We start from the raw sequence: 13,442 nt of genomic DNA on the forward strand, positions 1-13,442 counted from the left end.
TGGATATATAGGAAAGCATTTGACTTGTATATTAACCTTGTATCTTACAACCTTGATCTAATGGCATATTAGTTCTATGACAACAACTGTTGTTGTGGATTCTTCCAGATTTTTTGCACAGATGGTCATGTTATCTGGAAACAAAGACAATTTTTATTTATTTATTTATTTATTTATTTATTTATTTATTTATTTATTTATGATTTTATTTACATAGAGACACAGCTAGAAAGAGAAAGGCAGAGACACAGGCAGAGGGAGAAGCAGGCTCCATGCAGGGAGCCCGACGTGGGACTCGATCCTGGATCTCCAGGATCACGCCCTGGGCTGCAGGCGGTGCTAAACCGCTGCGCCACCAGGGCTGCCCACAAAGACAATTTTATATCTTGCTTCACAAAAATAAAAAGAAATACCTTTAATTTTTGTCTTAATGCATTTGCAGACACAATTATGTTTAAAATCCGTAAACACAGAAAGACCTCTTACTTGTTTCTTAGTGTGAAAACTTTGAGTTTCTTACAATTAAGCATATAGTTAACTGTAGGTTTTTAGAAGATATTCTTTATCAAGTAAAGAAGTTCTTTATTCCTAGTTACTGAGAGTTTTTATCATGAATGGTTGCTGGATATTGTCATATGCTTTTTCAGCATTGTTTATATGATCATTTAGTTTTTCTTCTGTAGCCTATAGATGTCATAGATGACATCAATTGATTTTCAAATGTTGAACTAGCCTTGCAGTTTGGGATAAGTTTTACTTATGGCACATAATTTTACTTGTCATGGCACATAATTTTTTTTTTTTATACTTGGTTGGATTGAGTTTGCTAATACTTTCTTGAGGATTTTTTAATCTGTGTGTGTGTGAGATCTGTTTTATCTGAGTTAATGATAGTTACTGGCCTGTAGTTTTCCTTTTTTTCATTCTCGGTATTGCCTTTGTGTTGGTTGGTATTAGGGTAATTCTGATTTCATAGAATCAGTTAGCAAGCATTCCTTCTGTTTGTATCCTCTGAAAGGAATTGTAGAGAATTGGTATAATTTTCCCTTAAATGTTTATTAGAATTCACCATTGAACTCATCTGAGCATGGTGCTTTCTTTTTTTGGAAGGTTATTATTGACTTGATTTCTTTAATAGATATGAACCTATTCAGATTGTCTAGTCTTGTGCAAGTTTGGCAGATTGTATCTTTCAAGGAGTTGGTACATTTTATTAGGTTATCACCTTTGTGGACAGAGTTGTTCATGGTATTTTTTAAATTATCTTTAATGTTCATGATACCATTTTTTTGTTTTATTTCTAATACTAGTAATCTGCATCCTCTTTCTTTTTTTCTTAGTTAACCTGGCTAGAGGCTTGCTAATTTTATTGATCTTTTCAAAGAAACATTTTTGGCTTCCTTAATTTTTCTAATGACTTGTTTTCAGTTTCATTGATTTTGATCTACTTTTTAATATTTCTTTTGCTTTGGATTTATTTTGCTGTTTCTAGTTTCGCAAGGTGGAAGCTTAGATTATATTTTATTTTCTAACATATAGCTTCAGTGTTCTGTATCCTTGTAAACAGTGCTTTTGCCATAGCCCACAAACTTTGTTAAGATGTGTTTTTATATGCATTTACCTTCTAATATTTTTATTTTTAAAAAATTTTTTAAAGATTTTATTTATTCATGAGAGAGAGAGAGGGGCAGAGACACAGGCAGAGGGAGAAGCAGGCTCCATGGAGGGAGCCCAATGTGGGACTTGATCCCAGAACTCCAGCATCACGCCCTGGGCCGAAGGGAGGCTCAACCACTGAGCCACGCAGGCGTCCCACTTTCTTTCTTTTCTTTTCTTTTTTTTTTTTTTTTTTTGCGTCCCACTTTCTGATATTTTTTAATTGCTGTTGAGATTTCTTCTTTTATCCATGTATTATTAGAAGTATTTGTTCTCCCAATATTCTGGAATTTTCCAACTATGTTTCTTACTGATTTGTAGTTCAATTTCATTGTGATCTGAGTGTAAACATTGTATTATTTTTATTGTTTAAAATTTAGTAAGCTGTGTTTTATGGCCCAGAATGTGGTCTGTCTTGGTGTATAGTCCATGGGAGCTTAAGAAGATATATTCTACTAGTCTATAGATACCCGTTATATCCAGTTGACTAATGGTATTATTACCAAGTTCAACTATGTCCTTACTGATTTTCTATCTGCTGGATCTGTCCATTTCTGATAGGGGGAGTTGAAGTCTTTAACTATGATAGTGGGTTCATCTGTTTCTCCTTTCAGTATTATCAGTGTTTTGCCTCATGTATTTTGATGCTAGGTTGTTAAGATGCGTACAGCTTAAGGACTGTTCTGTATTCATGGAGAATTGACCCCCCCCTTTATCATATTACTATTTATTATGCTTTTTTTACATCAAGAAATAGTTTGTTCTTGTGATTGGAAAGAAAAGTGAACCAATTTGGTAGTGTTTTCCAGCAATCCAGAAGTATTATAGCAGTTTTTAATTATAATGTTTATTTTTTGTTTGTTTTCCCAAGAGCACTGGATAAGAAAGCTAGCACACAGAGTACTGATACACAGTTGTCACTGCATCTATTTCTATAATATTTTTGCTTTTGGTATTTTAATGGGAGTAGGAAGAAGTGAATAGCGTAGTTTCCTATAAATGATCACTAAATCTGGAGATAAATGTTTGAGAAAATCAGGACCTTTTTAAGGTTGAAGTACAAATAGCATCTGCAGTAGAAGGCTGGCTTAAGAGCTAATAAACTTCTAAATCTGGAAGATCTGTGGAATATGTTGCATTTTTTTCACTCAAAAGTATTATGATTGATTTCTAACCTTCTATTGAGATACTGATTTTGAACAGTCATAAGTAATATAGTGATGCTGGTTTTAAAACTCTTCTACAAACTGCTGTTTTACACTAGTGTTCCTAATATTTTCTTAAGTTTTGATCAGAAGCAAGAATACAACTAATTATACAGTAATTGGATTTATTCTAATCTAAACTAATACACAGAAAAACTTAGTTTCTCATCACATACCTGATCTGTCTTTTCAAAAACACTAGCTTTTCAAGGAGTCTGACAATTTTCTTTCTAGGCATTTCTATGGCTCAGGGCCACGATTCTCTTCATGTCCTTTCATTGTTCCTAATAATCTATTTTTTTCTATAATTGATTGCTACTTTTTCTTACTTCCTATCTAAGTTTAGAATAATAAAATTGTTTCACAGTGTGACATAGGAGACGGGAAGGGAATTGTGGGGAGAAATTATAGCCTCAGAATTTAAAATAAAGGAGGAAGGAGAACCAAGGTAGAATCCAAGGCCCAAAGCTGATACAGGAAATTCTTCTTTTCCAGTTATGTTTTATTAATGTTTCTGTTACTTATTTTCCATTATTTTTTAATATGGAAGAGTAATTTTAAAAATCATTTTTAGATGAAAACAAGAAACCAATTTATTTGGTTACAACACTGGATAATACGATGGAAGATCTGCTAACATTGGAATATGTGAAGGTAAGCACTTCCGTTTGTATGTTTGCTTTGGTAAGTGTACTTCTGAAATGTTGTAATCAAGTTTTGTTAGTTAAGTTCAGCTTAATCTACATTGTAATGTGTTTTCTAGAACTCCTAAAACTTTAGGGTTTTCTTCTTTTGTCATTCTTTATTGATACACTTAATATAGAAAAATAATAGACCTCTGTTCTAAGTAGAAATGAAATTGAGTTTTTTTCCTCCATCAGGTAACCGAAACCAAACAAACCCACACACACACACACAAAAAAACCCAACAAACCCAAAGTTTTTTTCTTTTTTCAAAGACTTATTTATTTGACAGAGATAGAGTGAGCACAAGTGTGGGGTATGTGGGAGAGAGGCAGAAAGACAGGGAGAGAGAGAATCTCAAGCAGATTTCCAGATGAGCATCGAGCCTGGTGCTGGGCTTGATCTCACAACCCTGAGATCATGATCTCAGCCAAAATAAAGAGTTAGAGGCTTAACCAACTGAGCCACCCAAGGCACCATAAACCCAAACTTTTTAATCTTGATGGAATTTATTGTGATATACTATATGAGATGAGGCTTTCATTTGATTTCCCAATGTTACCTGAAGTTAACCTCATTTTCCTGGTTTCCGTGACTCCATTCCTTTTCTATTGATTTATGATACTCATTTCATCAAGTTTTTATATGTATTAGGGTCTACTTAAAATTTATTCCACGTTTTCACTGACCTGTTTTTATGTAAGTGCCACGTTAATTTAATAATTACTTTATCATAGGGGTACCTGGGTGGCACAGTTTGTTGAGCTTCTGACTCCTGGTTTCCATTCTGGTCATGATCTTAGAGTTGTGGAATCAAGTCCCACTTCAGGCTCTCTGCTTAGCATAGAGTCGGCTTGGAAGCCCCTCTGCTCCTTCCCCTTTCATTCATGTGTGTATGTATATGTGTGCTCTATCTCAAAAATCTAATAATAAAAATCTTAAAAATAATTTGGGGCACCTAGATGGTACAGTCAGAATAAGCATCTGACTGACTTCTTGGTTTCGGCTCAGATCATGATCTCAGGGTCTTGAGGTCAAGCCCCACATGGGGTTCTGACCTCAGTGAAGAGTCTGCTAAAGTTTCTCCATCTCCCTCTGCCCCTCCCCATGCTCACATGCATGTTCTCTTTCGCAAACCTTTAAAAAAATACTTTATCATAATAACAGTGCTGAAAGAGTATTTTATTGCTTTTAAGACCATTTTTACTATGACTGATATAGATATTTTAGGGTTTTTGTTTATAGCATTAGCTTTTTTAAATTTTTTCAATATATTTTTAAATTTATTCATTCATGAGAGACAGAGAGGCAGAGACACAGGCAGAAGGAGAAGCAGGCTCCATGCAGGAAGCCTGACGTGGGACTCGATCCCGGATCTCCAGGATCACACCCTGGACCGAAGGTGGTGCTAAACCCCTGAGCCACCCAGGCTGCCCCAGCATTAGCTTTTATATGACAAAAGCATTCTAGATCTAAACATAATGCACAGTATTTGGATACTTGGTAGACAATTCTGTCACATGGAGGAAGAATTAGAAAGGACCTTATAGAGTTGCAATTGTATAGACTATATGTCTTCCTAATGTATTCAAACAGATTTGCTTTTTCTCTTTGGATAGGCTGAAAAGAATCTGCCTAACTTGAAAAGTACTTATAACAATGCTGTACAACTGATTAAGGTATGAGCGAGTAATATTTATTTTTAATTAGATATTGTGTTTCTAAGTAAATACATTACGAAGACTATTTTGTAACTAGAACTGTGTGATTCTTGAGGATGAAAATGGAATATTATAAACTCTATCCTTTATACCACAAATCATAGTGCCTGATACTGAGCAGCAAACAAATATTTATTGACCTATTACTAAAATGAGCTTTGTTCTTTAGGTGAATTTTTCCTCTTTGGATATTCATTTACATACCGAAGCACTTCTGAATACAATAAATTATTTTAATAATATACTTCCACAGTTGGAAGAAAAATCAGCCCCAGTGTCTGTTGCAGAGACTGAAGACAAAGGAGAGGTCATTAAAAAAATGCGTATGTTTAAAATTCAGCTTCAAAGTTTTGTACCCTGTCAGATTAATAATAAGTTAGCCTTTGCTTGATTATTCATGTATAACATTGGCTTCAAAATTCTCTTGCCTAGATTAATATCTGGAAAGATGATTATATCCCAGGTAAATTTAGAAAATAATAAACATAATGATTACCAGTGAAGAAAATGTGGCTTTTACTTATCATATTTTTTAGTCTAATATTATACAGTCTATACAATCTATAATTTTTAGTCTAATATTTAGTATTTGATCTGTATTATAATTTATGCATTTATTATCATAATTTTAGATTAGAAAAATAGAACTAAGAAAATTTGAATCATTTTTAGAGTATATTCTTTAATCAAGTACTCTTTAAGTAATGAGAAGATGCAGGTTCGACATTGAGAACTATTATCATAATCATTGTATCTCAAATGATTTGTGATTTTACAACTATAATTTTTTAGTTTCAAATATTAGTCTCATCTAGGAACCATTTTTTGTTGTGTCTGATTTGTTTGGCTTTGTTTTCATTATATTTGATTTTTTATTTTTTAAGAATTCCTAATTTAGTAGGGAATATCTTCCTTGCTTTCAGTGGAATTGCAGATCAGGTTTTCCTCTAGTATTATCATTAATTTTTCTTATACTTCAGTTACTTTATTAGAGTAGTGAGGTGACTACTAAAAGTCTTTCTTTATGTTTTGCAGCTTTAAAACTATCGAAGAATGAAGATATTATTACCTTGCAAATTTTAGCAGAATTATCTTGTTTACAGATCTTTATTCAAGATCAGAAACGTAACATTTCTGAAATTAAGATTGAAGGTAATAAAATTTGAGAAAAATATATTCAGAATTATTAAATTAAAGAAAAGGCATTTAATAATCCTTACATTCCCTTAGGGCTTGATTCTGAGATCATTATGAGGCCTGCAGCAACTGAAATAAATGCAAAACTAAGGAATATCATTGTTTTGGATTCTGATAAAACAGCTGTATACAAAAAGGTATGAATTTGTTCCTTTTACTTAATAGTGTACCTCATTAAATATGATTTTCTTTAAACATTGGTCATAGGTATAAATTTGTTGTCAGAATTTAGCAATGTAGCTTACTTATTAGGTGGCTGGATTTGGAGTTAGGTGTAATTGGGTTTGTTTCTTAGCTCTGTTCCTTAGCAGATGAGTGACTTAAAATAAGATTCTGTTTCTTTATTTGTAAAATGAAGATCAAATATCTCATAAATAAGTTTATATAATGCTCCTGAAACATAGTTGGGGGCTGAGAAGGGGCAGTTAGTAAATGCCTTTTTCAATTTTTTCTTTTTTCTCTTCTCTTGGATTACTGTGAACTCTGTGATGCATTTTAGATTTCAACAGCAGAGGATATAGAGTCAGACTGAACAGATGAGATTATCTTTTACTTTATTTTCATGGGTCCTTACTCTGGTATAGCTTTTCACAATGTTAACAGAGTCCTTTGAACTGGATGGCTAGTGGTTGAAGGTGTAGGTGTTCGTACTTGGTATAGGACAGTGAGATTCCAGATAGTGTTGTAAAGTTGGACAGGTAATTTTTGAACAGTGGAGCCTTTTGGTAAGACGCTATATTTAAGAGAGTAATGAGAACATCAAGTAGTAGTATCAGGAAAGGCTGAGGTACTTCTTGAGTTATGAAGTCAGAGTTTGGAGTGTGAAAGGAAATAAGTGAATAAGCTCAGCCAATAACACCAATGAGATACAGTGATGCCCTGATTTTTATGTTAAATAAAAATCCTTACTCTTTATATTTTCTTATTATGACTTGCTAGCGTGAGATAACAAGAGTGCCAAAGATGAGATGTGCATGGTCCATAATACTAAGGAACAAGAAATTTTCCAGAAGCCATGGTTTAATGTGCTTCTGTTGCTTTTATTTAAGAAAAAAACCAAAGTACTAAAGCATTAAGAAGTAAGAAGTTTTGTTGAACACTGACAGCTGTATAACTTCCAGCAACTTTAAGGATGATGGATAGGACTCTCACCTCCCAGAGTTACTCCTGCCCTTTGTAGTTAACCCTTTTCCCCATCCTAGCGTCAAGAAGTCCGTTTTTTTTCCCCTGGAGTCTTGCCATTCTTATTAAATAAATGGAGTATTACAGTATGTAGCCTTTTAAGTCTGATTGTTTTTTGGCATATGCAATTCAGGTTTTTTTTTTTTTTTTTTTTTGACCAGTCTGACTAGAGATTCATCAATTAATGTCTTCAAAAAACTAGTTTCTGGTTCAGTTCAGTGTTCTTTGTTTTAAATTTCATTTATTTCTGCTCTTTTTTATTTTCTTCTGTGTCTGCTTGCTTGGGATTTAATTTCTTCTTTTTCCTAGTTTCTTAAGGTAGAAGCTTAGATTATTGATTTGAAATCTTATTTTCTAATATTAAGCATTCATGGCTATAGATTTTCTTTAAGCACTGTTCTTGTATACATAAATTTCGATATATTTGTTTTTATTCATTCCAAAATATTTTCTAATTTCTCTTGTAACTTTCTTTTTTACTCATGGTTTATTTAAAAATACGTTGTTTGACCTCCAGATATTTTGAGATGCTTTTCAGATATCTTTCTGTTATTGATTTCCAGTTTAAATCTGTGGTCAGAAGAAACTTTCTTGGTTCTTTTAAACATGTTGGTATTTGTTTTATGGGCCATAAAACATGATCAACTTTGGTGAATGTTCCAATGTTCTAGATATCGTGTATATCTGTTTGTTGTTGGGTTGAACGTTCCATAAATGTCAGTATCTCTATTTGTCCTTGGTAATTAACCTTATATTGAAGTTTGCTTTGGTAGTAATATAGCCAGCCACTCCAGATTTCTTTGGTTAGTGTCTACATGGTATATTTTTTAATATCCTTTAATCTGTGTCTTTATATTTAAAGTGAGTCTTTTAGAGGCAGTATGTATTTCAGTCTTGGCTTCTTTTTCCATCTGACAATATCTGGCTTTTAGACTGTATCTGTGCCATTAAAAAAAATCCAATTATTGAAATTTGCTCTCTCCCTAGTCATTTTCTATTTTCTGGTGGTTTTGTTTTGTTTGTTGCATTGTCTCCTCTTTTCAAGGTGATTTTGGATTAATTGTTTATCATTGATTTTATGATTTCCCATGGGTTTATAATACATATTTTTACTCACACTCTACCTTGTAGTACTGTTTTACCACTTCATGTATAGTATATCTTATCATACTATATTCTCAGTTCCTAATTTTGTTTTACATGGTGTTATTGTACTATGTTTTATTTTTATGTATGCTGAAAATCCATAATAAATATGTACTGACTTTGATTTAGACAGTTCTCTTTAGAGCAATTAATTTTTTTAAAAAAAAGATCTTACATATTTATCTTCCTTCTAGCTATTTCTGGAACTAGTAAGACAGATCATATATGAGACAGATAGTTAAATGAATAATATTTGTCTGATAATGTGTTTTTTTTTTCTTTTTCTGCTGGGCTATTAGCGTGGAGGTTGAGACAATTTAATGGAGAGCTGAGCTGGGTTTGAGTTTTATTTAATATGTTGGCCTTCCTTATGCCATTACTTCAGATTCCTTCAGCTATATTTTGTGCTTAGGACAGGCAACTTTGTCTCTGAAATGTTGCTCCATGCTCTGCTTTTGATCTTCCCTCTTATTTCCATACCTCAGAAATTTCTCTTTCTATCCTCTTGAATGTTTCTTTGATGATGGAGTTTACTGCGGCTTTTTCCTCAGTGCTTGCTTGCTCAGTGGTGAGTATTTTGTTGGGGGAGAGGTGTTTTGAGTAGGCTTCTTAGTTGTCCTGGTCCTATTTCAGTCCTAGCCAGGCCTGTTCCTTTAGATATCTAAAATGGGGCATCCTTGGGGAACATAGATGGCTTAGTTAGGCATCTGACTCTTGATACCAGCTCAGGTCATGATCTCAGGGTCCCGAGATGGAACCTTGCGTCAGGCTCTGCATTCAGCAGGGAGTCCTCTTCTCTCTCCCTCTCTCCCCCTCTGCCCCTTCCTTGGCTTGTGCATACACTTTCTATCTAAAATAAAGAAATCTTAAAAAAATAAAATAAAACAGGACAATCTTGATGAATCTGACCCTTTTCCCCATGGCATCTGACTCATTTCTTTGGTAGTTCCTTTGTGAGAGAGAATATTCTTCCCTCTCCTAGGAGAAGGTGACCTAGAATGGTAGGGTCCCCAGAGGGTTTCAACCCCCAGGTGTGGAAGGAGTTTTCTTTTATCCTAGCCCTTGAGGGTATAGCATCTTCACTTGGTTCCAGAGGACAACAAAATATTGCCTTTTTTTTTTTTTTTTTTTTAAGATTTATTTATTTAGGGAGTGTGCAAGCCAGGGGAGGGGCAGGAGAGGAGGAGAGAATCCTCAAGCAGACTCCTCACTGAGTGCAGAGCCCAGAGTGCAGCTGGATCCCAGGAACCCAAGATCATGAACTGAGCCGAAATCAAAGAGGCAGACATTCAACCAACTGAGCCACCCAGACACCCCTTCTCCTAGTTTCTTAAGGTTCTGTTCTGAGAAGAGAATAATCTTGGAGGTCCTATGGTGCTTTTGTCAGTGAAGACTTCTCCCTCTTCTAGGGTCCTAACCAAGAAAAGACTTATCTTTTACTCTATCCCAGTCTTAAAAGCTCTCCGCAGAAAGCTCCCAGTAAAGTCCTTGCAACTGGGGGCAAACGTCTCTTGAGTCTGTGGCTGCCAGAGATTCTGTATATCACATTAGTCCATAGTACTCCATTACCATTTAGCTGAATTCTTCTTACCTAGCTTATATGGTGCCTGGTGGCTCTCTTTTCCCTTAACACAGGTAAGCTGGTGTTTGTGTTTTGTCTCTCTTGAAGGTACTTTTTTATCCTTAGATTTTAGGCTGCTTGGCTGGCTTATATCCTCAAATTTCTAATGGTTTTTAAGAAAAGTTATGATTTTATAGTTATCTGTGGCTCTTTATTGTTGTTAAGGTTTGAAATGGGTTTCTGCCCAGCATTCTACATCCAAGGCAGAAGCAGAACTGTAGACTTTTTTTTCAACCTCACCTTGCACCTCGGCCTTCAGAGCTCCTTATATATATCTTTGGTTCTTTAGGTTTTCTTTGTTCCATGTTGGAATTCATTTGCTTGCTGATGGCTCTTCAGCTTTCTGCCTTCTAGTATTTAGGAGGGTCAGGAAACCTGTCAACTAAGTTGATGATACGTCTGTCTTCCAAAATATTTTTGACATTTCACATGTGCTATTGTCTCTACCATTTTTCACTAGTATTGCAGAACTTGAGATTTTAAACTGCATTAGGTAGGTCTTGTTCAGCAGTTGAGATGACCTTCACAAACAATAAGGAAGATAAAAGTGTAGTGATAGGAGGAGACTTGTTGAAGAGTCTGGAAAACCTATTCACATATCTCAAATAAAGAAAAGTAAATTTCATTAAGTTGCAGAGGTACATTGTTATTTGAACCTTTTACAGTGACCAAAGAATGTGTTTATATGGTGACTATCATTACACAAGTATACACACTAAATGAAAATTTATGATCATTTTTTCTTCCGTTTTCCTCATTTAAAATAAACCGTTGCACCAGACCTAAGTTGATTTCATGACCCACAAAGGAAACTTTATCACCAATTTGAAAAACTTTGCAGTAGAGGTTCTGATACATGTGTTAGGTGGCACCTGTGTGGCTCAGTGGTTTGAGCGTCTAACTCTTGATCTCAGCTTAGGTCTAATTTTTAAAGGTTTGTGAGTTCCAGCCCCCATGTTAAAAAAGAAAAAAAGAAAAAAAAAAAGAAACAGTGATGTTAGAATTACTGCTTTGTTTGTACTTCACTTGAATACTTGGAAGATTTTCGAAGTATGTGTGTATGTTTTATTATTCTAAGCTGTATTTTTGTACTAAAAGCACATTTCAAAAATGGGTTTTGATAGTTAAATTTTCTCTCATTAAGGCTGTTTACATCACTGGAAAAGAAGTGTTTAGCTTCAAAATGATTTCTTTTGTGGATGCAACTGCTGGTTCTGCATACACAGATATGAATGTGGTTGATGTTCAAGTTAACTTAACTGTTGGTTGCATTGAAGTAGTTTTTGTCACAAAATTTCTATACTCTATATTGGTAAGTATGTTAATCAAATTTTTTATTTTTTTCTACTAGTTGGAAATTGCTGTGTGTCACACATAGATAAAGAACAATAATTCCTGGCTTTTTCCCTCCCTGATTTTTCAGACTTTTCTGGTTATCTTTTATCATGACTGAAATGCATAGTGTTATTTATATAACATCATTTTTGTATAGGAGAATACTCAAGTTAATTCAAAAATATATTTTAATATATTAAATATATGTACATTATATACCATGTATAGGATTTGTTATATATATAAATTCTTTATTTTACATATAATTGGTTTGTCTTTGTTTTACCTGACTTCTAATTAAAAATACTAAATATATAATTGAAGTTTGTTTTGATCTCATGTAATCATTATGGAAATTTTATTTGCTGCTGCATATTGTAACTGTGATTATCTGGGGCTTTAAAGGGTTAAGAATTAGCCTTGTATGATACTGCCATAAGGTGTTTGAGTTCTTTTTCTCCTCTTCATAGTATTTTCCCCCTGTGTTTTTCCCTTGCTGTCAGCTGATACTTTTTTTTTCTGTGAGTGTCATACCTATCTCTGTGACTTTAGTGTTCACTTTTTAAAAATGTTGTCTCTAAATTCTGATGTATAAACTGGATAATCATTTGATTATTATATTGATTAAATAAATTATTTTTGTGATCTTTTAAATTGAGGTTACAATGCATTTCCTAATAGACATAAGAATTTTCTCGACAGAAGTAGAAGAGATGAACAAGCATCCTTGGTCTAATTTTTATTTTTTTCTGATTTATTTTTATAATTCAAAATCATTATGTCCCTGAGCCCTGCTGTGATAGTCTTTTACTCAAAAGTTACTGAAAATAAATTGCTTTGGAACATGGAAGTGTTAAAATTAAGTCTAATTCTAGATGTGTAATTTTAAAATCAAGTCTAATTCTAGATATAATTTATGTTACTGAAGTATTTTCTAGAGTTCAGAATTAAAAAATTTAAGAGTTCTGAACAAACATATTTTATTATTTTTTCCATTATTTTTTTATCTTACAAGCATAAATAAGCTGTCCTTCCATTGAGGCTGCATAGGGAAATACAGTGTGCTTGCTTAGCCATTAGGGAAAGTGAGATAATAAAGGGAAATAGTTTTCAATGAAACCTTGCAATATCCACATGTTGCTCTCTTCCAGGGACAAGATTTTTGTTTTTTCTATATCTTGGTGTTTCTTAACTTTTGTTGCAGAAAACTGAGACTGAATACAGACAACCAGACTTTCAATAAAGAATGGTTGTACCAAGAAAAATTTTTTCTCATGGAGATGAAATAAAAAACATCAAGATACATTTAACAATCATTTCTTAATGGTAACCTTAAGAATATAATTTTGTTATCTTTTAGGCTTTTATAGATAATTTTCAAGCGGCTAAACAGGCTTTGGCTGAGGCTACTGTTCAAGCAGCAGGAATGGCTGCTACTGGTGTAAAAGAATTGGCACAGAGGAGTTCTAGAATGGCATTGGATGTTAACATCAAAGCCCCAGTGGTAGTCATCCCACAGTCTCCAGTTTCTGAAAATGTTTTTGTTGCTGATTTTGGACTAATTACAATGACAAACACATTCCATATAATAACAGAGAGCCAGAGCAACCCCCCACCAGTTATTGATTTGATAACAATAAGGCTGAGTGAAATGCGACTATACAGGTAAGCTTTTCTTAATTACAATTGTGGAGA

At 33.8% G+C, this 13,442-nt stretch overlaps 1 protein-coding gene across 3 annotated transcripts in view; it reads left to right on the plus strand.

Moving 5' to 3' along the window:
* The window catches only part of VPS13A (vacuolar protein sorting 13 homolog A), a 237,353-nt gene that overhangs the window by 105,590 nt on the left and 118,321 nt on the right, over nt 1-13,442 (plus strand). For all 3 annotated transcript variants that reach the window (XM_026001515.2, XM_026001519.2, XM_026001517.2), the window contains exons 27-33: nt 3,436-3,515; nt 5,165-5,224; nt 5,436-5,589; nt 6,302-6,418; nt 6,497-6,600; nt 11,557-11,724; nt 13,108-13,412. In XM_026001515.2, coding sequence (XP_025857300.2) covers nt 3,436-3,515; nt 5,165-5,224; nt 5,436-5,589; nt 6,302-6,418; nt 6,497-6,600; nt 11,557-11,724; nt 13,108-13,412 — 988 coding nt within the window. The remainder of the gene's footprint in view (nt 1-3,435; nt 3,516-5,164; nt 5,225-5,435; nt 5,590-6,301; nt 6,419-6,496; nt 6,601-11,556; nt 11,725-13,107; nt 13,413-13,442) is intronic.

This window comes from Vulpes vulpes, chromosome 1 (genome assembly GCF_048418805.1).
Source record: "Vulpes vulpes isolate BD-2025 chromosome 1, VulVul3, whole genome shotgun sequence".
Classification (NCBI taxonomy): Eukaryota; Metazoa; Chordata; class Mammalia; order Carnivora; family Canidae; genus Vulpes; species Vulpes vulpes.